The sequence below is a fragment of the Benincasa hispida genome, chromosome 8 (assembly GCF_027475165.1).
Source record: "Benincasa hispida cultivar pf3 chromosome 8, pf3_genome.v1.1, whole genome shotgun sequence".
Classification (NCBI taxonomy): domain Eukaryota; kingdom Viridiplantae; phylum Streptophyta; class Magnoliopsida; order Cucurbitales; family Cucurbitaceae; genus Benincasa; species Benincasa hispida.
The window spans coordinates 17703894-17730429 of NC_143485.1; the positions used below are offsets into that span (position 1 = coordinate 17703894).

General features: G+C 29.4%; 1 protein-coding gene across 1 annotated transcript; it reads left to right on the forward strand.

Moving 5' to 3' along the window:
• The first annotated feature begins 22142 nt into the window (after window positions 1-22142).
• LOC120082572 (RING/U-box superfamily protein) lies at window positions 22143-24917 on the forward strand. The gene is made up of 5 exons (XM_039037809.2): window positions 22143-22430; window positions 22985-23135; window positions 23417-23483; window positions 23632-23866; window positions 24447-24917. The coding sequence occupies exons 1-5, from the start codon at window positions 22363-22365 to the stop codon at window positions 24655-24657; spliced, it is 732 nt and encodes a 243-aa protein (XP_038893737.1). The 5' UTR covers window positions 22143-22362; the 3' UTR covers window positions 24658-24917.
• Window positions 24918-26536: the final 1619 nt, after the last annotated feature.

Here is a 26536-nt window from a genome sequence, read left to right on the forward strand (position 1 = left end):
AATGCTTCTTCCCAGGTTGACCCATGAACCTGCTGACAACACTAACAACATGGGCAAGATCAGGCCTAGTACAGACCATAGCATACATCAAACTTCTCACTACACTAGCATAAGGAACTCGAGACATGTACTCCTTCTCAGCTTCAGATTGTGGTGAAAACTCAGATGACAAACGAGCATTTACAGCACTAGAAGTATCTATAGGCTTAGTTGATGACATACTAAACCTGGACAATATTTTCTGAATATATCCTTTCTGTGATAAGAAAAGCTTATTCTTATCTCTGTCCCTATAAATCTCCATACTCAAAATTTTCTGAGCAGCACCCAAATCCTTCATATCAAACTCGATACTAAGAAGATTCTTCAATTTTAGAATATCAGACTTGGACTTTGCAGTTATGAGCATATCATCTACATATAAGAGTAGATAAATCATCAAATCATCATCAACTTTGTTGTGATATATACAACAATCATACGGACTCCTGTTATAGCCAAGTTCAATCATATAGCTGTCAAATCGTTTGTACCACTGCCTTGGAGACTGCTTTAACCCATACAAAGATTTCTTCAACTTGCAAACATATTCTTCTTTACCTGGACACTGGAACCCATCTGGTTGGGTCATATAAATCTCTTCCTCTAACTCTCCATATAAGAAAGCCGTCTTCACATTTAGTTGTTTAAGTTCCAAATTCTGATGTGCTACTATAGCTAGTAACACCCTACTGATAGAAGTATGTCTGACTACTGGTGAGAAGATCTCATTATAATCAACTTCTTCCCTTTGTGTGAACCCTCTAGCAACAACTCGAGCTTTATATTTAATGCCCTCTGAAAGTGATATTCCCTCTTTTTTCTTGAAGACCCATTTACAAGTGACAATTTATCTCTACTTAGGTCGTTTAACTAATTCCCAAGTTTGATTTTTGTCAAGAGATTCCATCTCATCTCCCACAGCAGCAAGCCATTTAGCAGACTTACCACATGACACAACTTTTCTATAGGTGGATGGCTCATGAGGATCCACCTCTTCAGCAACCTGCAATGCAAAAGTAACCATATCTTCAAAAACATACCTCACAGAAGGTTCAACACCAACTCTTCTAGCTCTATCACGAGCTATGCTCGGTTGATCTACTCGTGATCTAGAGTTCTTAAGCAAATCAACTTCTAACGTTCTAAGCACATTAATTTCTGGTTGCATATCAGTTTCTGTAGTAACGTGTTGATCTTCTCCACCTTGATGTTGTAATTCATTCACAGTTGAAATGAATTGCATCTTCACCTGTTTATCAACACTACTACTTTCTCCCACATCAGTAGACGTCACAAAAGGCTTTACAGTTGAGTTAAGCATGGAATTTTCATTAAATATCATAGTCCTACTAAGTATGACTCTATTCTCAGAAGGTGACCAGACTCTATATCCCTTAACTTCATCCCTAAAACCCACAAATATACCCTTTCTAGCTCTCGGTTCTAATTTACCCTCAATAACATGATAGTAGACAGTACAACCAAAAACTTTTAATAAAGAATAATCTGCAGGCTTACCAGACCGCATCTCGTAAGGTGTTTTACAATCAATAGCTGTGTGAGGTCCACGATTGATCAGATAACATGATGTATTTACTACTTCTGCCCAAAACTTTCTAGCCAACCCTGCATTAGAGAGCATGCATCTTGCTCTTTCTAACAACGTCTGATTTATACCTTCTGCAACCCTATTTTGCTGTGGAGTATTCCTAATAGTGTGATGGCGAACAATCCCCTCAGCTTTACAGAACTCATTAAATTCAGATCCACAGAATTCCAGACCATTATCAGTTTGCAGCCTTTTGATCTTCTTCCCAGTTTGATTTTCAATCAATATCTTCTACTGCTTGAAATTTTTGAAGGCTTCACTTTTATGTTTCATCATAAAAACCTAAGTCATTCTTGAACAATCATTAATTATAGACAAAAAATACCTACTGCCTCTAATAGATTCAACTTTGGAAGGTCCCCAACAGTTTGAATGAATATAATCAAGTGTCTCTTTTGTACGATGAACATCTCTTGGAAACTTGCTGCGATAGAGCTTCCCAAATACACAATGTTCACAAAATTTAAAATCCTACACCTTATGCCCACAAAGAAGATCTTTTTTTGACAGAATTTGCATCCCTTTTTCACTCATATGACCAAGTCTCATATGCCATAACTTAGTCATATCATCCTTGTGAACGACCGACGATGCAACAATAGCATAACCTGTTATCGTGGAACCTAATAGATACAGTGTTCCACGCTTTATGCCTTTCAGAACTACCTCAGAACCCTTATAGACATACTTGCTCCACCTTTACCTTCAAAATTGTAACCCTTGCTATCGAGTACACTAAAGGATATCAAACTCTTCTTCATTAGTGGAACATGCCTAACCTCTTTTAAAGTGTAGAAGGCACCATTATGTGTTCGTATCTTGATTGAGCTGATTTCAACTATCTTGCACACAACACCATTAGCCATACTAACATTTCCTCCATCTATTTGTTGATAGGTTGAGAACCACTCTCTATTTGGGCACATATGATAAGATGCCCCAGAATCAAGAACCCACACATCATTAGAATGTGACTGTTCATTCACAACTAAAGCTAGATCTCCTTCAGAATCGATCTTGACTTCTTCAAAATCAATCTCAACTTGTGCAACAGAGGCGGATGCTTCCCTTTTGTCACTCTTTTCCTTCTTTTCTTGATTCCTTTTTATCTTAGCACATTCAGTTTTCCAATGCCCTTTTTCTTTACAATAGTTACAAATATCATCTGATCTAGAACCCTTTGACTTCGAAGACCTTTTATTCTGGTTCAACTTCTGCTTACCAGAATTCCTATGTCCCTTGCTTCATGTAACAGCTAATCCAGATGCTTGACTTTCTGTAACTGAACTTCCTGTATTCTGACGGTCCTCTCTCATAAGCAATGTGGACTTTGTATCTTCTAAGGTCAAAATTTCTTTCCCTCCAATATACGAGTCAACGAAAGTCTCATAAGATAGTAGAAAAGATGTCAACAGAATTAGAGCAGCATCCTCATCATCAACCTTAACCTCTACATTACGCAGATTTAATAAAATTTTATTTAATTGATCAAAATGGTCTCATAGAGACATACCTTCCTGCATACGTAGATGATACAAATGTTTCTTCAGAAACAACTTCTTGGTTAAAGATTTTGTCAAGTAAAGACTTTCCGACTTCAACCAAAGACCAGCAATAGTTTCTTCATCTGCGACCTCAATAATGACGTCATCAGCCAAACATAGCATGATCGTCGAATGAGCCTTCTCCTCAAGAGTCTGCCACTCTTCGTCATCCACGGTAGCCTTCTTTGACTTACTCGTCAGTGGCGCCCACAGCCCCTGCTGCTTTAGCAGGGATCGTATCTTGATCTGCCATAAACCAAAACTGTTTCTCCTGGTAAATTTTTCGATCTTTACGTTCATGCTAGACATCTTCAATTGTCGAACAAATGCAGAATTTCAAAAAAACCCTAACAAAGGCTCTAATACCAGTTTGTTGCGAAATTGACAATTAAAGAACACAAAAAGGAACGTAAAGTAGGGAAGATTGACACACAGATATACATGGTTCACTAACAGTGTGTTAGCTACATCCACGGGCAAAGGGAGAACAATATTATTTGAGAGAATGTTTTCAAAATTACATCATAACAGCGCCTCTAGGGCTAGAGAGTTTATATAGTGCACTACCTTGACTTGAAGCGCCAGCAAACAGATTCAAGGCATTTCAATAAGATCTTCCTTTGGAAAACCAGCCTCAACAACTAGATTTTCCCAGCTTTCAAATTGCACCAATCTCACTTAATTCGCTCGAGTCATTTGCCAAAACCGAGCTTCTGAAATTCATCTTTCTTTTATATTTCTGGCCAGTTCCCATGAATGAATATCAAACTGCCACCTCACCCAGCAGTATCTGAATGCTTTTTGGCCAAGTTCCATTAATAAATTTCTTTAATTTTTTTTCTTTCCTTCATTCGTAATTTCCTGTAATTAAACCATAGATTTCCTCTTATCAATTAATTAACATAATATTCTCATGGCAAAATATACTTATATAGAAAATATAGAATTCGGGGTTTACAATTACCTCCCCCTAAAAGAAATTTCGTCCTCAAAATTTACCTGATATTTCATTACAGAAGTTAAAGATATCTCCTTCTCATTTGCTCTTCGGGTTCCCAGATTGCTTCCTCGATTCCATGATTACGCCATAGTACCTTTACCAAAGGTATCGTCTTATTTTCGAATACTTGGTCTTTCCTATCTAAAACTCGATAGGCACTTCCTCGTATTATAAATCTTCTTTGAGTTGTATTGGTTGTGCTACTAGTATGTGCATAGGATCAGAGCATAAGATTTTAGGAAGAGAGAGTTCATGTATGAGTCTAGGTCCCTTAACGTAAGTTCCTAACATGTGTACTACATAATTAGGAAAGGTTGCTGAGAAGAACTGGCGTGCAGAGTAGTCAGACAGCAGATGGGGACCTTGACCCTACCTTTAGAAGTTCTAAGATTCGAAGGAATCCAGATTCTAGCGAACAGAAAGGTAAAGACCCAGTAACTCAGGAAACGACTTCAGACGGGGAGTCAAGGATTCCGCAGATAGGAATAAATCCTCAGTTAGAGGACAAAATATTTAACAGGATCACCAAGAGGTTGGCGGAAAGTGTTGAGTCCATTCTGGCGGATTCAGAAAGGAAGTACGGTATTGAAAAGACCTAACAAATATTGATAAAGGACAAGGAGCAAAGGAAGAACGACAGCGAGCTTCAGCAAAGTCGAGAGGTGAGAGTTATAGACCACCACTTTCTAGTTAGGTAGTTAGGAAGAGACAGAGAGCTACGAGTCAGCATAGTGTAAGTTAGGCAGTAAGTACCAACAAGAGGGTCGGATTAAGAGGGTAATCTAGGAGGGGGTGTGACATAGGTGGTGATCCCAAAAGGACTCTAAATCAGTCATAAGTAGTGAACTCGAAAGTCACAAGCCTAAGATGTACACAGCCTAATAGGAAAGCTAACAGTCACCATCTAATCTAGCATGCATCGGACAACTAATAGGCCTCATTCCATAAATCATAATCATATTATCATAGCCATCATATCCAACATGCAAAATACAAACATAAGATCTCGTGTTATGTTCATATCAATTTAGCCCATAGGCTTACAACACGTCCAAAAACAAATCATACATCATGAAACATAGCTAGTCAACCGAATACATTCAGAAGCATGCTTTCATAGTAGGTATCCAATCCTAACCGGCAACTTGATTAAGGCGCCTGGCTTGAGAGTGAACCAGTAGTAAGACATTTACCTCGATATCAACTCCTAAATAAAATCTGAACCTCCAAATCCCTCAAATCCTTTTATCCATAACTTAAATTGAATTACCTAATCAAGTCAATTTAATTTTAAATTTCCAAATTTCATAAAAAAACACTTAAATAACTAAATTTTTAAAAAAATATATCTGAAAATTTTGGATGTTACAGAGCTTATTGAGATATAAAAAATTTAGATGACCAAGACGAAAGTGTCATAACATGACTTGATTTTCACTAGACAAAGACCTAGAACTAGAAGAGGACTTGGGATGAAACTAACAGAATGAGAAGAAGATAATTATTTAATTATTTTAATTATTAATTATTAATTAATTATATTTATTTAATTATTTTAATAATTGAATAAAATATTTAATTAATGTTTAATGTAAACATATTCATTTATTTTTATTTTAGGTGGTCAAATAGTTAATTAATATGACAATATATATTAAATAATACCAAATTTAATTTATGACTATATTCATTGATCTCTTACATTAATTGTCATTATTTAATTTTGGTTTCTATACATAAAATTGGTAAAATAAATTCAGATATTTAACTTCTCGATATTAATTATCTTACATATCCAAACACAAACATTAATTATCCCATACATTTCAAATATATTTGGTTTACTATCCAAATTTTATTTCATGTCTTTTAGATTAACTGAGTTTAGCAAATAAATGTTTGTTAGTCAATCTGGATAACTAATATCCATTCTTGTTGATGCCAAATTTGGCCAAGGAAGACACACGTCACCTTCACGTGGCAACAACGTAAATTTGTAATTTGAGGAAGAAAAACCCTGCAAAATAAAGAAAATGGCTCTTATGCCTAAGTCAATATAAGAATTATAGGGGAGAAAAGAAATCAGAACTTTTATTTACCTTCCTTCATGCTTTCATCCCTTATTTATAGGCTTCTTCGACTCGGCTTTTCCATGTCCCTATTTCTATTTGAAATAGGGATATTTCCTACCCACTCTCCTAAGGAAATATTTCCTTGAGCTGAGCAGCACGGTATGGGCTCAACCTATACCGTTCTTCTTTCCTTCTCTTCCTTTGACTCTTGCTATTCCCCTTTATAACCCTAAAACCAGTATTTTGTTTGTTAAATGTCTATTTGCCCTTTAGTCAAATTTTAGCCTATAACAATTCCCATGAAACAATATTATATGATCTAAATGAGTCGTAAGGGAAAAAAATGTATTTCAATTATTATTGTGCTAAGCTCACCTTAACTAGATTGCCTTTTAATAAACTATCAAGTATCATTTTACCGATACAACTTCATCAAATTATTGATTGCCTATTATATCTTTACATTTACTTTGAGCCCTACTCTAAAATTTTAGTGATACATCTTGAATGGAGGGTTTACAAAATTATTCAATGTTGTTAATTACGTTCCTAACAATTTGATAGAGAGTAAAAATACAACCTTTAATTTATTACTCAAACATCAAAAAAATTGAAAGTATAGGCATGATTACTCCCAATTCTAATGAAAGGAGTTTAAAGACAATAAATCTCAAAAAGATAAATATATGATAAAAACCTGAAATTTAAAAATCTTATAGAATTAACATATATAAAAAAAAAAAAACTATCTATATTTAAAATTCAAAGAAAACAAAAGATAATCATTTTTAAAAATCCAATAACCAAAATCTTAGGGTTTGAAACAAGTGTGAATTAAGGTTACGATGTAATTGCATGAGCGTCATTAGCAAATATGATATAATTTCAACGTCATGTTGATGTCACTAAAAATCAGACGTTTGTATTTCAACCTTGTATTCAATCTGGCACCCCAATTTTGAAAACTATAATTCTTATTTTAAAAAACTATGTTAATTATTTTAAAATGTATTCTCTTCCTTATTTATATAAGAAAAATGTAAAAGAAAAAAAAAACTTCAACTTGGAGAGAAGTAACAAATTTTAGACCATGATACAACTTTGAATTTTGTAACAATTTAATAGTTAAACGTTAGTATGTTCAAATTTACTTTAATTATTTTAAATTTTGTAATAATTTAATTTTTATAATGCACACAAGTATGGTGGTGCTCACCATACAAGTTTTGATACTTAAGTTAGAGAGCAAATAAGTATAGCAAGTTAAGAGTTACCTTCCCTCCTAGAGTTATAATGATCTACTTATTGAAGTGATTCACCTAGATTGTCACGATAGGGTCTCAAAGTATTTTCGAGATAATTCTTCATCTCACTAGGTCGAGAGGCTACATACCTCATTTCGTGTTTGGCCAAGATCGACCTCGGTCGAAGCCGAGGCCGAGCACCTTTCCCTAGGCCTATTTTGGTTCTAAGGTGATACTTTGGGTTGGAGCATACATGAGATATGCTCCATTAATTATTTTGCTAGACTCGATCTCGACCTTGATTTGAGATTGACAGGAGTCAGCCCTTTTCCTTAGATCCAAAATGGGCTTGGAGTACTATTGTTTTGGCTCCAACCTTGTTATTTATTTAACTCGATTGCTCTATCTCTATTTTATGTCGATTATACTTTCAGTTCAAAATTACCCATAACACATAATGAAGTTAACACAGAATTCTTTAGTGGTGGGGTTAAATGGTTATAGATTATAATTAAAAAAAAAAAAAAAAAAAAACCTAAAATTATTACTTTTTTGTGAAAATGTAGGGATGACCGAGAGTGTTTTTAAATCCATACAAAAATCCTCATACATTATTTTATTGAACAAACTAAAATTAAAATATATCTAGCTCACTCTGACAAATTAAAAAAAAATTCTTTAACATAAAAGAAATATAGTTTAAAGTCAAAACTCTATGAAGTACATAATGAGACAAAGAATCTATATCAGATACGTATCAATATCAATATTTCTAGATACTTCTCGAATACGTATGTGACATGCGATTTGACATATCTATTTTTATTCTTACATTTTTTTAAGAAAAAAGATAACCAACTCATTTAATCTTTCTCAATCTAAAATTAGGAAGCCTATTTAAAAAACTTACTACTCGAGATCAAAACTAAAAAGAAAAGAAAAATAAAAGACCAAACCCTAAAATCATCTAATCTTCATCTTCACATTTGAGTTCCCACAAAATCCACCAAAATATAACTCACTTGAATATCTTCAACAATTCAACGAAGAAATTCTTCGCTTATCTTCATACTTCTCCGTCTAATCTTCTTCTTTTTCTCTAATCAATATGAGTCACTTTTTTATTATATTTTATTGATTATTTTATTTCAATATTTTAGATGTTGATTTTTGTATTGTATTATAGTGTTTGTACTATATTTGTATTATTATCATTAACTTATATGCTAAATTTATCTATATCCTAAACTTTTTTTAAAAAAAATGTGTATTCAACGTATCAGTATCTTAATTTTTTATAAATTAACATATAACTATCATATCGTACCTATATCTATATCTATGCTTTATATTTAATAATTCTCTCTACGTGGAGTGCTCATAGGCATTATCCATTTAAAAAGTGTTTTTATTTTTCTTATTTTATTCTGTGGTTGAAAAAATTGTCATTCTAAGGGTTGACATTCCATGGGTTAGGTATAGTTTCACTCTTCTTTTCTTTTCTTTGTTGTCTCTAAAAAAAATAATAAAAAGCCTTAATTTGTATAACATCAAGAACTTTGACTTTTAATTATCTCTCTATATATATTCTTAAAAATATCTTCTAGAAAAGCTATTCTTATATTGTTAAGATATTTCTCTAATTTATTGATAAGTTTTCTTACATTTTTTTTAACTTTTTAGAAAATATTTTAAATTCTTCCTGGTAAATATTTATATTAAATTTACCTTTATTCATCAACTTATTTTTAGGTCAATTAGTAATTTAAAATGATATCAAAGCAAATAGTCCAAGAAAGTCTTATATTCAAGCCCCTGTATTGTTTTGTTTCCTTCCCAAATTAATATGCATTTCTATTTGTTGGGTCTTTTTCATATTTTGTTTAGGATAATTGGTGATTTAAGATTCACTAAAAAAATATTTTTTTAAAACAATAGTTTTTTTTTTAAAAAAAAAATAATATTTGACCAGAATATAAAAAGGTATGTTACAAAATAAAGAAATAATAGAATAACTACCCTAAACTTTAAGAGTATGGATATTAACAAATTATGTCAATAAACTATGCATAGATCCAATTAAAAAAGCAATATGCTTATTTATTTATTGTATTCGACTATAGTTCATATAACAATTTTTATTGTTGATGGAAGACGTGTTTAAGTTGTTAAACCTACGTAATGGAAACAACTAAGAGAAGTTTGAATATTTTAAATATTCAAAGAAATTTAAATATAACAAACGAAAAATAATTTATTGCTATAATAAAAAGAAAAACGGACCCAATACAAATAGTTTTAAGTGAGATAAGGTACCAAACCTCTATTTTAAAGGTGAATAGTTCGATATCATGCTCTACAATTTTCTAATTAAAAGAAGATTAAAAGAAAAATCGTTCAATACCATACTACTATCTCAAGTTTGATCAATTTAATGCTCAGAAAACGATTTTAATTAGTGGCAAATATAGAATTTTTGTTTAGGGGGCTAAGTTTAAGGATTTTTTTCCCTCAAATATTGCAAATGTGAAAACTCTTGAGGCAAAAAAAGCTAGCATTTGTTTTAAAAAGGATAAAAGATCGCAGGTGAAAGATGTGATCTTTTTTTCTCAATACATCACGTCACTTCAACATGCGACCTATTCTAAATTCAAAACTTTCAAAAGATAGGAAATATTCGGAGAAAAGGGTTTTAAAAAATTGAATTTAGAATAGGTTGTAGGTTCTTTTTCCTTTTCTTTGAATTTAAAAATGATTTGATTCAAATTTAAAAAAAGAATTGAATTTGGAGAACAAAAAGATTTTATTTAAATTCAAAACTCCGGAGTTGATTTCTTCTTTTTTCACTCTTTTGATCTCCAAATTCCATTCTCCCTTAAAGTTTTATTTGTGGAATATAAATAGAGAAAAGAGGCCAATTAATTTTGAGTCATTAATTAGATCGTTACTAATTTAATTTGATGAGTACAAATAATCGAGATTATTTCATTGGGAATCCCTATAGATCTAGAAATCAAACATTTAGACACATGTAGTAGCCTCACAAAGTAAATACTAGGACATAAATTTCTTCTCATGGTCAGCTTTATGGATCGGACTTCATGAAGTCTTTGGCCAATTCATTCATAATTTTCCATTGATTTTATGATGTGAGTTGATCTCTTCAACCTTTGTGATTGAACTTAAGAGTCGATTTCTATACTTGACCAAATAATTCATTTATTTTCGAACGACTTATTGGGTCAACCTCTTAGAACTCTTAACCATATTTTTTTACTCATAACAAAAAGAGGCATTTGGGATCATTTTATAATGTCCAAAATCTTTATGCCTATAGTTTACATATTGGAAAAATAAAATAGCAAAGTAAAAGTGAAAGTTGAATAAAATCATTCATCCTTGTTAATTGTCAATCCAAGATTTTTGGATGAAATTTTAAACTTGGACATTTGTGCCTAACAGACTTTTAAAATTAAAATTTTAGTGCACAAGCTTTTGAAATTTATAAAATTTATATAATGAAATAATGTTCAAATTTATATCTAATAAACCAATTATTTTTTTTAAAAAAATAAATTTTCACGATTTTGTTAGACATAAAAATAAAAGTTCAAGAATCTATTGATTAGACAATATTTTTTAAAGGTCAAGAACCAAATAGACATAAATCTTTAAGTAATTGGCTAAACTTCTACTTTAAGTACATGTTTTGAAGTGATTTTGAAATTATTAAAATCATTTTTTACATATTTAAAATCACTCAGAACACGTTTTTAATAATTCAAAATTAATTTTATGTTTAATTTTACATTTTTAAATGCAATTTTCATATAATCAAAATTGATTTTGATAATTAAAAATATGAGTGATTTTGAAAATGTTAAAACTGATTTTAACCATTTTAGAATCACTCGTGAACATGCCCATAGTAGAAGAAAGACGTGAAAGTGAAGATAACATATGTAACAAAATTAGATAATACTCAAAGTGCATTTATTGTTTAGGGAGATTTCTAAAAATAGAAAAATAAAAAAAAACTATTTACATAAAATAGCAAAACTTAATCTTCTTTGATGGAGGCCGATAAAAGTCTATCAGTGTCTATCAATGATAGAAACTAATACATGTTTATCATTGATACTATGTGATAGACGTTGATAAAATGTGTATCAGTATTTTTTTTTCTGTAAATAGTTTGACAAATTTTTATCTGTGAAAATTTACCTATTGTTAATTTGAAAAATATGTGAAAAAAAAAAAAAACAAACATATCAATAGGATGGTCAATAGCAACTTTGAATCGCCAAACATAAACATAATTTAGTTGACATAAGCTTGTAGTACTATCAATCTCGAGGTAATACACGTCAATTATTGTTGAACTATGCTCGCATTTTTGTGTCTTGCTCTCTTTTATAATCTAAAGGGATTTAGGGCTTGTTTGATAGAAAAACTGAAAATATAAATTTGAAAACAAGGGATTTGATAAAATAAAGTTGTATTTTATGTTTTGATATGCGTTTGGTAGCATATTTAATTTAAACAATTGTTTAAAATGTGTTTGATACTAAATTATATAACATAAAACTAGTTGTAATTTTCTATTAAATATTAGTTGACAACAAGCTATTATTATTTTATTTATGAATATGTTTTATATAAAGAAAAATTGTATAATTATTCTCTTGTAACATTAGATAATACGTATTTTAATTTTTAAAAAATGAATTGAGTCTATAACATGACATGTTGTATTTCTAAATATTTTTTTTATCTTCATATAATATAATTTTGCACTTTAAAATTTAAAATTCAAAATCTAGATTGAAAAATATAAAAACGTGGTTGACAATACATTAAAATATAAAAATGTGGTTGACAATACATTATTATTAATTTATTTATGAACATATTTTATGTTAAAAAATTGTATAATTATTATTTTGTAATATTATATAATTTGGAATACACTATATAATACATATTTTAATTTTTTTTAAAAATGAATTGAGTTTAAAACATAACACACTGTAGTTTCAAATGTTTTTACTTTTATTTAATATAATTTTGTACTTTAAAGTTTAAAATTCAAAATCTGGATATAACGAAAACATAAAAATGTTGTTCCAAAATTTTGCGACATTTGGATCATAAAATCTAAAAACAGTTTTTAGAAACAAAACTCAAATTGTTTCGAAACACATATTTGCTAAACCCAGTAAATCTAAAAGTATAAAAGGAATCTAGATTGTCAGCCAGACAATATACGATAAAACTATAAACTTCAATTACCCACTAGAGAATCATTGAATGAAAATATATAACAATAGGGTCATAAGAAAAGGGAGATATTTGACAAAACCAGTCCAAGAAGATTTTGATTATGTCAAACCGAACATAATTCATTTTACATATTAGTGTGCTAATAACCACGAGATCTGTAGTTCGAATCTCTTACTCTTATTTCAAAAAAAAAAAAAAAAAAAAAAGAGAAATTAAACGTGAACAAAAACGTATTCCCTGCAATTGATCAAAATGGGAATTTTATTAAATTGGAAGATAAATTTTGAATTGCTGCATATTATTATTAAATGATCTGGATAATTCCTGGATAAATACTAATTCATATTTAATTAAGATATAAATACTCGAGAATGAAATTATTTAAGGAACCAATATTTGAGGGGAATTTATTTGAGAGAGAAATTATTATTGAGTAATAACAATTTGGGAATTTATGATGAAAGATTGGTTTTTTTTCCCTCTCATTGAATAGTTAAAACGAGCCTAAATCAATTCACATAAAATTTATATCATAGATTTTAAAGTTAGAGGTTACATTTTCTCATACTCATTTACCATATAATTTTTATATATACTGAAAACTATCTTTGGAGAGAGAGGCACATTAAGTTTCAAAAGAAAGATAAAAAAAAAAAAAAAAAAAAAAAAAAAACTAATAGGGAAAAAAATCAAGTTACATAAATGAATGAAAAATATAGTTCTAATTAACTAATTTCGAAGTACAATCAATTTTTTTCAAAAAAAAATCAGAAGTTTTAATTAGGGTTAAAACATAATTTTAATACAACTTAAAAGAATGCAACTTTTAATCTTAAAATAATTTCAACAAAAATACTTATTTTAAAAAAGAAAATTTTCATAGATAGAAAAGATGTCAAACTATTTATAGAAATAGCAAAAAAAAAAAAAAATGATGGACATTGATAGATTTTTATCAAAGTTTATCATATAGTATCAATGATAGACTTCTATGAGTTTCTATCACTAATAGACACTGATAGACTTCTATTATCCTCTATCATTCTTCATCAAATAAGATTAAATTTTGCTTGTGTGAATATTTTCTTTATTTTTCTATTTTTGAAAATTCTTCTTTAAAAAATTCATTTCTTTTATCTCACACAATATTTTTCTTCATTAAAAAATGTGGCATATATTGTAATCTAAGTGTAAAATTATGAAATTAAAATAATGGGTAAATGATTTCACAATATGCATACTTTTCCAATAGAATTAGAAAACTTCATCTTTTAAGTGAAAAATTCAACTTTTGTCAAATATGGAATTCTTAATTACAAGCATCAAAGTACCCATTTAAGATAAATAAATTATAACAAAAGTATTAAATTTATAATATTAATCACAAAATATATGAAATCCTTAAATTTTTATTGTACTATATGCGTGCAACACACGTAGCCATTTACTTGTTGTATATAATAAAAAGTGACCATTCTCTTACCCTCTCTTTACTTTTTTGTTTTGCCATTTACCTATAACTAGATAAAATATATATTTCTGTTAAAAGAAAAGTTAGAATTATTCAATTTTAAAATTCTATATTATTCACTTTCTTTAATGGAAAAAAAAAAAAAAGCACACGATAATTATTTAATTTTAAAAATCTATATTGTTCACTTCCTTTGTTAAAAAAAGACACATGATGGAAAAATTTCATGGAGAAGAGTTTATTTCATAGTAATCTAAAATTTCTATACAATGAATATCTATATTATCTTGTTTCGATTTGTAGGAATCTGATCCCTTGACATTTCAAGATATCCATATATTTGAGCATGTCCATAAGAGGAGATATCTAACTAATTTTTTATACATTTTTAAATCATGGTTGCTAAGTTTTTCATATCGAGGATATTCTCTAATGATATTTTTATCCTTAATTTTTCTTTTATTTATTTTTTTCTTATTCCACATTTTTTTTTATTGTTATGAAAAAATCATGTAAATACTACCAATTATTTTTTTTAAGAGAAAAAACGTTAAATTGAATTAACATTTGATAATTTATAGGAACCTCAAACTAATATATAAATTAATTTATCGTACAAAATATAACATAAAGTTAGTATAAACTAAAATCGATATATAAATATAATGTTAAATTAATAAAGACCAAACTGCTTGTGATAATAAATTTATTTTATATTCGATTAATATGTAAAATGCTTAAAGATTAGTAAGAACAAAATTGTTCTTTTGAAACAAACATACTTATCTAAATATTTATCTAAATACCGAGTGTATGTTTTTCAGGTATCTATAATTTCAGACATCTAAGAATTTTTATTATTTAGGTCCCGTATGGTAATTTTGATTTTTTTTTATTTTGAAAATTAAGTTGGTTTCTTTCCTATTTCTTAGGATGATTTAAATAGTTGAACTCTTAACCAAATTCTAAAAATAAAAACTACTTTTTAAAAACTAATTTTTTTAGTTTTCAAAATTTAGCTTGGTTTTTTAAACCATTGATAAAAAAATAAATAACAAATGAAGAAATTTGAAGGTAGAAGTTGTATCTATAGACTTAATTTTAAAAAACGAAACAAAACACTAAGGTCACGTCTAGTAACCATTTTGTTTTTTCTTTTTATTTTAAAAAACTAAGCATATTTCATTCACATTTCTTACCATAGTTTGCATCTTTCTTAAGTACGATGGTTAAATTATTGGCCAAATTTAAAAAACAAAAACAACTTTTTGGATGCTACTTTTTTTAGTTCTCAAAATTTGACTTAGTTTTTTAAACCATTTGGTGAAAAGTAGATAACAAACGAATAAATTTGGAGGTGAAAATAATGTCCATGGACTTAGTTTTCAAAAACAAAAACAAAAAACAAAACGGTTATCAAATGGGACATAAATAGTTATCAAATTCATGTTAGATTTTCAAAAAAACAAAGAATCCTTTTAAGATTTTATATCTTTTATATTTAATATTTTAATCTAAGAGAAATTACGAGGAAAAATAATTTTCTTATCCTCCTTTCTTTCTCATTTTACCTGAGTTCATCTAAATTAACTCAAATGTATATGAAATACAAAATTTATATATATACACTTTAAAAGTCTATATTCTACAGGTTTCACTTTGTAAATTTGTAATTTGTAAAATTAAATGAAGTAATGTAGTTAGCTTTGATGGTCACAAGCACAACTTATGAAATTGCAACTTGTTGTCCAATTTCAAATTGCATTATACTTTTATTACAATTATAAAATATGATGCATTAGCATCTTATAAAAAATAATAATTAATAAAATACAGAAATAGATGGGATACAAAAGACATTCCCAATTGCTATACTTTATTTACTCTTTTTTTTTTTTAATTTTTGGAAAGCAATTGTAATACTTTATTGTTTAAACATATGGAAAGTGACAAATATGTCAATTATTTATCCCAACCTTATCCATAGTTTAATTTAACAAACAACCATGATTAATACTTTAATTTACAAAAATTCCAATTACTTTTGACCAGAAATACAGTCAATTATGTCATTAACATTATGATTTTGACTAATTAATTATCTTTAAATAATAAATTAGGTAGTTAAAATTCTATTTAATCTTCTGCACTTTCATTTTTATTCGACCTTATTCTCTAAACTTTTAAAATGTTAAATTAATATTAAAATTAACTATATTTGAGTAGATAGTGGAATGTATTTTAAATTGACTTTTCCATAAATATAATTTTAATTTATCTAGTTAGCTACCTCTTTCTATCGTCCATTATAAATCATCACTCGTCTATGTGCAAAAGAAACTTATTTTATTACTTAAAATAATTTATTAAAATCAAATTAAAAACTTAGGGGGGGAAAAAAAAGAAAGAAAGTAGGACTTAAAAGTTTTCTAAATTAAGGAACTATATAATACAAACAAACCTATCAAAGATTAATCTCATAATTGAAATTTAATAAAGTTAACCACTATATAAAAAAAACATTTTGAAACATTTGGTGTGCTTTTAATTGTCTAATTTTAATATTTTTAATAAATTTTAAATTTTGGTCACATTATTGGTTATCATTGATTTCTTTTTTCTTTTTTTAATCCATTAGCATTTTTACTATACATTTTGAAAACATGTTCACATATTGTATTTTCTTACATAAAAATATTATTATTATTTAATTAATTCCTGCAAAAGTTAACTTCCAATGACTCAACTTAAGATTTATTAAAAATACAGAAACTAAAATTGGATAATTAAAACTATAAGGATTAAAATTGAACAAACTTTAGAATAAGAGACTAGTTTTTTAGTACAACAATTACGAAAAGAAAATTAATATTAAAAATACATAAACTAATATTAATGAAATAATATACCAATATGAGTGTAGTTCAACTGGCATCGTGCTTGTACTATCAACCTCGAAGTTTAGGCAAATTTCACAAAATGACCCAAAAACCAAAAACTTTTCTTCCAATAACTTCTTCCTAAAAATTTTTTTACTACTAATCTTTTACTTATGCAAAATTTCAAAAATACCCCCAATTTTAAAAATCCTTTAGACCGTTTGGTATCCATGCTCCACTATGAATACTTTACAACGATAGGTCCCTTCATTTCCTTCTCAAAGCATTTCTCTTCGAATAATTTTCTCTCAAAAGTGCTATCGTTTTCTTTTCGAACTTTAGCCGAGCACTCCTTGCAAGTTTGTCGCCGATCATCTCTACGCACTTGCCACTGTCGTTGTGATCTGAAAGGTATGAGACTCTTCTCCTTGAAGAATGGCCGACCCGGACGTTTTCAGGATGCTCCTAATAACCAACGAATGGCAAGTGCTTTTCCTTGTTGATATTCGAGGTTTGACTATCACATATTCATTCGTAATTAATCGATCGTTGAGAATACTAGGCGATCAGATAGAGAACACTAAGCGGGAGTTTAGATAATATTAAGCAAGCAATTAGATATTACTAAGCGATCGGATAGAGATTACTAAGCGATCGAATAGATAATACTAAGCAATCATTTAGATATTTATTGTGTGATTGTTTAGGTTTATATCGTGCGATCATTTAGGTTTATATCGTGTGATCGTTTAGCTAACTATTATGTGATCGTCTAGATATTTATATAGTGCGATCGTTTAGGTTTATATTGTGCGATCGTTTATCTATTTGTTATGTGATTGTGTAACTAACTGTTATGCGACGTTTAGGTTTATATCGTGTGATAGTTTAGCTATCTATTATGTGATCATTTAGCTGATTGTTACACAATCGTTTAGATATTTATTGCGTGATTGTTTAGGTTTATATTGTGCGATCATTTAGTTATCTATTATGTAATCGTTTTGCTAACTGTTATGCGACCGTTGAGATATCTGTTATGCAATCGTTGAGATATCTGTTATGTGATCATTTAATTTTGGTTATGCGATTGTTTACTAATTGTTGTAATGTACACACTTGTCAGATTGGTAAGATGGGCATCCTTGCTGAGAAATATTTCCCTGCTACAGTCTCTTGTCAAGTCCACAAAACTGCCTATGTGGTTAAGAATAAGTTGACAGATGAACAGATGAGATTGGATAGGAAAACTGTCTTTGGTCCACTGTTGGATATAAATCTTGTTTCTAATGGAAAACTTTTGCACCACTTTCTCTTAAGGGAGGTAGCATATACGAACCCAAACATTACACCATTCAACATTTTAGGGAAGAAGGTAACATTGTCCCAAGACGATTTTAACTTGATAACTGGGTTGTGACCGACCAGGGAAACAGTAAAAAAAGAAACAAGCAGTGAAAGGCTGCGATAACTCATTCTTATACCAAAGAACCTAAATGAAAAGGATAGTTCTTGTAAGGATGTGGAGACCGCATTCGAGAAGTTCAATTTTACTAATGACGGAGATCTTGTCAATATTGCATTGACATTATTCATCGAAACGATGATGATTGGAAAAGATAAGAAAATCCAATTCGATGTGAATATATTTGGTTGTCGATGACCTTGAAGTCTTTGTACATTATAACTGATCTTCTCTCTTTTATAAACGTATATTGAATAGCATGAAGACTATCATGCGCAGGAAGAAGAAGGTATATGATTCAAAGAAAGCAGAAAATGATCACCTTACCTCATATTACCGTATAAAGGGATTCACACTTGCATTCCAAGTATGTACTTTTGTTTCTGATTCACTTTAGTATGCATTGAACCTGTGTGTTATGTACGTGTAACAAAGTTCCCATATCGTAGGTTTAGGCTTATGAAATTTTATCCACATCAAGTAAATTCATAGCCACCAATGTCAGCAAGGTTGCAATTCCTAGAATTCTTATATGGACTTATTCTCGTGCTCCATCTTACCAATCATTTAGAAATAAATTTTTCCAGCGAAAAAAAGTAAATAACCGATCGCTTTTGACTTGTTCATTTGTTTATAGTTTCATGCATTCTGACTTGCTCAGTTGTTTATGCACAGACTATTGTTGTGTCGAGACTTGTACCTACTACAGAGGAGATAAGGTACAAAGAGGCCTGACTGGAAGGACTTAATGTGGTTCATGTTGTTGGAGAAAGAAACATCGAAGGGGTTGAACACTCCATCGGTACTCACGAGTCCTCTGAGGGGCACAAAGAGCATGAACCTCATGTAGATCAACATATAAATATGCAACGTATAGAGCCAAAACCATGTATGTCGGTTCAGACTAACCCTCTGAAGGGAAAGAGGCAGCAGAAGTCCTCAAGACGTCGTCATTCCAAATCCTACAAGGTCCTTAGGGAGGAAATTAAAGAAGTTCACAAAGATTTAGCGAACTTGACAACCATGGTTCGTCAGATGGGAGATACATTTACCGTCCAACATCATTTGATGGGCCAACAACTGAACAAAATAAAGATGATAGCCTATCGTCTGAATGAGATATGTTTGTGTACAGTCGTTTAGATATTCTCAAATGATAATGATCGTTTACATAGTCTTATAAGATTGTTTAGATAATCTAAACGATCACTTATATTTTCTAAATGATCGTTTACATATTCTTAAATGATCGTTTAGAAAACATAGACGATCATTTAGGATTATTAAACGATCACTTATATTTTCTAAGTGATCACATAATCTAAACGATCACATATTCTTAAAAGATCACTTATATTTTCTAAATGATCATTTACATATTCTTAAATGATCATTTAGAAAATATAGACGATCGTTTGAGATTATTAAATAATCGTTTAGATAGTCTTAAACGATCACTTATATTTTCTAAACGATTGTTTATATATTCTTAAATGATCGTTTAGAAAATATAGACGATCATTTAGAATTATTAAACGATTGTTTAGATAGTCGAAACGATCGCTTACATTTTCTAAACAATCATTTACATATTCTCAAATGATCATTTAGAAAATATAGACGATCGTTTAAGATTATTAAACAATCGTTTAGATAGTTGTAAACGATCGCTTATTATTTATATTTTTTAAGTGATCGTTTACATATTTTTAAATGATCGTTGAGAAAATATAGACTGTCGTTTTGGATTATTAAACAATCATTCAGATAATCTAGATGATCGCTTACATTTTCTAAACGATCGTTTACATATTCTAAAATAATCGTTTAGAAAATATGGACGATTATAAGAGTTCCTTCAATATCAAACAAATTCGAATCGATATTCAGTCGTTGGTGTATGATACTCACTGATTCACCGACTGTTATATAATTTCCATAAAATTTTAGAAATCGCCCAATAATTGATAAGTGATCACCCAACTATTTATATGTGTTCGCTTAGTATTATATATGAGATCATATAAATTTATGAACGATCATTTATACAGTATTACACTATCGTTTGTACAATACTACACGATCATTTATACAGTACTACACGATCTCTTATACAGTATTACACGATCATTTATAAATTACTACACGATCGTTTATAACTTACTACACGATCGTCTAGTAATTCATGAACGATCATTTATATTGTAGTGAATGATTATGTATATATTACTATACAATCGTTCATTTAATGTTAAACAACACTTATTAAGAAAGCGATATGGGACAAGAAATATTGAATATCACTTACATTCTCTCTGTTTCTAAATCTGACGATGAAAGCGATTGACGAGAATATTGGACTGAAACTCTGAGATAACACTCCAAGAGAATAATGAGAGGATTTCGTGGGGAGTTCGATGAAAGTGAGTACTGAGAGTGACCTTGCATTGATAGAATATTAGTTGGGAATAAATGCTTCGGTGAAATGTTGATGTTGCATTGAATACATATTGAAAGCTTGAGAAATGGTTGGAGGAACAAGATGGAAGGGTTTGGTCTAAAGACTTTTTAAAATTAGAGGTAATTTTGAAATTTCACATGGACAAAAGGTTACTGATAACAAAATTTTTAGGAAGAGGTGATTGGTAGAAAAAATTTTGATTTTTGGGTCATTTTATGAAATTTTCCAATACTTAATTCTAATTAATGAAAATTAGAATGTAATTTAATATTAGCCAACATAAACTAAAACATTGGGCGTCGCCCGCTGTTTCTAGGAATTACTTTTAACAACTGAAAACTTGCCACGTCATTTCAATAATCATATCCTTTATTCTTGTGGGCCCAAACTTAATTTCTCTCGACAATTCCCTGCCTAAAATTCTGAGAAAATACTTATTAATTATATGTCATTTAATAATATATTATTTTATTTTATACCTTTTACGCCATTTTTAAATATACTTTTTTATACTAAAATGAGTATAAATTCAATTGACGTAGTTTTAATATCATTGCAGCATTCTATTAATTCAATACACAGATGTAATATGACCAATATAAAAAGTTTATATTATTGTAGTACGATAAAATTTCTCTAAAATATCATATGGAAGAATCTATTAAATCATACTTTAATTACACCACAATCCACCATTAAAAGAATTGGTTAAAAATAGTCGATTTTATTTCATTTTAGTAATAAAATTTTAGAAATAATTCATTTTAACTTTCAATAAATTTTAAAATTAGCCTCTATAATTATTTTATTGTTAATTTTTCCAAAATAATAAAACTCTCTTTTAGTATTTCTATGTATAAATTGTAAAATTAAATTCTTAGTTTTATTAACTAATTTTGATTAACAATTAATTTTAATATATAGCTTTAAGATTTATTAAAAGTATGGGTGAAATCAAAAGGAAAGATTGTTTTTATAATTCAAGTCGAATTGTAATTATTTGATGAAAGGAGGGTAAGATGGTAAATTCAGTAAATTGTGTGGATATTTATAAAAGAGAGCGGCTTTAGAAGGAAGCTGAGAGAAACCGGCGTTTGCTTAGAGAGAATTTCTGCTTATAATCTCTTTTTCGGATTTTCCATTTCGGAAGAAATTTTCTTTCTTCAATTTTCTGTTTGAATATGATGATAATCTGTAGGGTTTCATCTCGAGATTTTGATTCTATTTGATTCATCGTTTCAATTTTTTGTTGGATTGTTGAAACTCTGTTTTTTCCGGGAAATTACGACGCCATGGGAAAGCTTTCATTCAAGGATTCGCTTAAAGCGCTTGAAGCCGATGTTCAACATGCCAATACTCTGTAACTCTCTTCCTCTTTTTCTTTGTGAATCAAAATTTTTTTGAAATTTTTGTTTCTGCAACTGTTTGGCTATAAATTCGAGAATTAAGAAACTGATGCTGAAATGTGTATTGCTTGATTTACCTTGTTAACTATCTTTTTCTAGCTATGATTTTCAAGACACATGTTCTACAGTCGACAGTACAATGGACTGTTTACTTCTTGAAACAGTCTACATTGTTGAATGTTGGACAAGGAATATAAATATCCTTCAGTGAATTGTTGAATCAAATTAAGAATGATCTTAATTGCTGCATAGTTGTTTAGTTTCACGATTTCTGTGTGTGTGTGTGTGTGTTAATTGATTGTGGTTTTTATCAGGAATAGTAAGGAAATTTAATTATTGATTGCTCTTTTAGTCGGCTGTGTAAAAGTTGAGCAGTAGGGAACTGAAGAAATATCTGAAATTTGGAGGGGGTGAGGAAATTCATATGAAATAGCAAAAACAATCATCAAATTTTCTCTAACTCTGTTTTTTTTTTTTTTTGGTTGATCTTTTCCTCTTTGTTTTGCAGTGCTTTAGACTGTCCAAGAGAGAGTGATGGAGCTTGTGTTCAAATGAGATTATCATACAGCCCTGCTGCTCCCTTTTTCCTTTTTCTTGTTCAATGGACTGATTGTTACCTTGCTGGTGCATTGGGGCTGTTAAGAATCCTTATCTATGTGGTATGTATGATGTATGCCTTTTACATTTTGGTTCTATTTGGCAGTGATTACCAGTTGGCTATTGGTCTTAGTTTTGTGTGTTTTTTGTCTTGATATATTTTTTTTTTCTTTTCCATTGAAGACCCTTTATCTTTACTAACTTTAAAATATATCCTGATTGACAACTAAAATAAATTTTTTTTTTGAAACAAAGAAGTCTGATTGTGATGTTCAATTTCTTGACAATGGAGGTAATTATAATTTAATTAGTTCTTGTCTTGTGCAACAATGCTTTGATGCAGACTTATCCAGATGGAAAGACCACCATGTCCATTTACGAGCGAAAAGCAAGCATTAGAGAATTTTATGGTGAGTGAGTGCAGCCTAAGTGAATTTTTAGTTTATTTAGTTAGAAATTTTGGTGCTATAAATCTGTTTTGGAACTTAGATTTCTGAACTTTTTCTTCTTGTTCTTTTCTGGTTGGGGTTTTAATGGATTTGGCCTTCTCATCCACAGTGGTAATCTTTCCTTCTCTTCTGCAACTTCAAAAAGGCATCACAGAATTGGAAGATAGAAAGCAAAAAGAAGTCTGCAATGCCAGGTACAACAGAAGGGATGAATTTGGAAGGGGGAAACTGTCCGAAATCGACATAGAAAGAGAGAAGGAGTGTGGAATTTGTATGGAGTTTAACGGCATGGTTGTTTTGCCCAACTGCAACCATTCTTTGTGCTTGAAATGTTATCAAGACTGGTAAGTATTTGTTTGTGATTAAGGTCATGTTTGATAGCAACTTTCATAAGTGAATAGATAAGTTTATTCGTTAGATGTCCTTAAAGTTATCCACATTTTAGACCAGCAATATTTTATCAAAGTGAGCCTAGCTTAGTTGTAATTGACATAGCCACTTTGAGAAGTGAATAGATAAGCTTATTCTTTTAGACGTCCCTGAAGTTCTCCACTTTTTTTAGGCCAACAATATTCTCCCAAAGTGAGCTTAGTTTAGTTGTAATTGATATAAACTCTATCTAAAGTCGGAGGTTCGATCCCCGTTCTCACAATTGTTTTACTATAGAAAATAATGAAAATAAAAAAAAAAACTATGGATTTAACATATCTGTCGGCAAGTGGAAGTAGGTCTAGACAAAATGCACTCTCTCTCGTGGGGTAAAATTAAATTCTCTTGTTGGATTTGAAAAATCTTCTTTAACCATCCTGATGTCTATATAGTTTTGCATTTATTGCTAGCATTCTCAAATTCATATCCAACCTCATCTTCTTTCAATCTTTCTATGAATGACTAGAATCTTGTCTGTCTGTTTCCATCTTCCAGGCGCGGTCGTTCTCAGTCGTGTCCCTTCTGTCGGGATAGCCTCAAGAGAGTCAACTCCAGCGACCTTTGGATCTTCACAGACAAGAGTGAAATGATTGATCTAACTTCGATTTTGCAGGACAACCGGAAGAGACTATTTGCATACATTGATAAGTTGCCATTGGTTGTTCCTGATCCAGTGTTTCTTCCTATTGATTCTCATATTAGGTGAGAGAATGGTGGACAAAGTTTTTTCAATCTGTGAGTATTAATTAGTTCTTATCCCATGAAATGTGTGAGTATTAGGTGAACTTTCTGTATATATAATTATAGTTTGATGAGATGAGTTAGGAAATGTAAATAAGGGTTCTCTGGCTAATGCTAGGATGTTGCTAATTTTCAGTTTCTTAGCTTATCAAAGTGAATGATTTTGGTTCACTCAATTGTCACATTTCACCCTCCCCAATCAATCAATGCAAATCTTTATTGAAATATCTGCAAATCAAATTATTACTATATATATAAATACACATAGTTGTGGATAGGGACAGAGATTTGTTTTGTAATCTTATGCTTAGGTGGATCTGGAGGCTACTTGTTGGGATATTTTGGGCTTGTCTAGATATTTTGGTACTCCAGCAACCAAAAAAAGAACAAAAAAGTTTGAAGAATGGTCCTGCATCCTAAATCTAGTTCTTTCTTTTTATTATTATTATTATTGTTGTTGTTTCTTCTCAACTTTTTAGACTTTTAGCCTGGACATGACTTTAAGCTTCGACATGTCAAACATAAAGTAAATAGCTTGAAATGTTGGGGTTTTAATCTTAAATTTTGATAAAAATGTATGAATATTCTTAAAAGAAATTATAAAAACAGAGCAAATTATGGAAGTAATTTTTTTTAAAAAAATATTCTATTGTGTCAAATGGCAAAATCAAAATGTCATTATAAGATCTATTAGTGTCTGGTATTTTACTATATTTGTAAATAAGCTTGTTCATTTTCTAATATTTGAAAATAATCCTTGCATTAATGTGATTTTTTTTTTTTTTTTTATGCATCATGGTTTTTTTTACGATAATAGGTTGATTCACCTCTTATATAGATGTCAATTTCATAGAAATAAGAAAATATCAACAAAAATGTTGACATGTAGTTGGAAATTTAATAACATGATTTTTTTGACAATATGTGGAGTGGGAGATCGAATCTCAAACCTCGAGATTGATAATATACGTTCATGTACTTTAATACTATCTCATTTTAAGTTTTATTAAAATTTAAGTCTAAGTCTCAACTGTAAAAACTCTCTTCGCTTATGGAATCGGGTTTTATCTATACATTATTGGTCAAAATAATTAAGATGAAAATGGGTAAAAAAACTTTAAGGTTCCGTTTGTTTCATAGGTTTTCCTATGATATTTCAGATCAATATTTAATATTTTCATAAAATTATACTCTTTAAAATCTAGGATATTATTATCTAGGGAAAATTGAAGATATTATTATTTAGGGAACTTTAAAATTTATCTACATAGATTTTTTAATACATTATGAACAGTAAAAAATATAGTTTAATTAATTAATAAACTAATATCGAGTATCCACTAGACTTAATAAATTTCAACTAATATCTTTACCATTAATATTTTATGTTATCTTAATTATTTAATATAAATTATTATTATTAATTATCAATATTCTAATTAATTTGATTGTTTTTAGTAATTAATTTAATTATGTTTAATTAAAAAGTATTTATTTAGTTTTTTATTATTTCACTTAAAAAATTAATTAACATAACAATAATTAATGTTAAATTTAATTGATCTCTTATGTTTAGTTAAGTAATTATTTACTTTTAGTTTCTATATACAAAATATTGAATTGAACACAAATATTTAAATACAAGACATTAATGATGTATATCCAAACACAGATATTAATTATCTCAGACATTTAAAACGTAGACATTCAAATCTTAGATATTTAATATCTATATCCACAAAACAATATTTGCCATCGAAACAACTCCTAAAGATGAAAAAAAAAAAAAAAAAGAGGTAAAAATCAATTTTCACACCTAAACTTTATGGGTTGCACCACTTAAA

What these genes read in the sequence shown, in the direction of transcription:
- LOC120082572 (XM_039037809.2), top strand. Translation starts at nt 22,363, where the DNA reads ATGGGAAAGCTTTCATTCAAGGATTCGCTTAAAGCGCTTGAAGCCGAT. An exon ending in GTTCAACATGCCAATACTCT is followed by an intron (nt 22,431 to 22,984) that starts GTAACTCTCTTC and finishes TTTGTTTTGCAG; the next exon opens with TGCTTTAGACTGTCCAAGAG. An exon ending in TTGAAATGTTATCAAGACTG is followed by an intron (nt 23,867 to 24,446) that starts GTAAGTATTTGT and finishes TCCATCTTCCAG; the next exon opens with GCGCGGTCGTTCTCAGTCGT.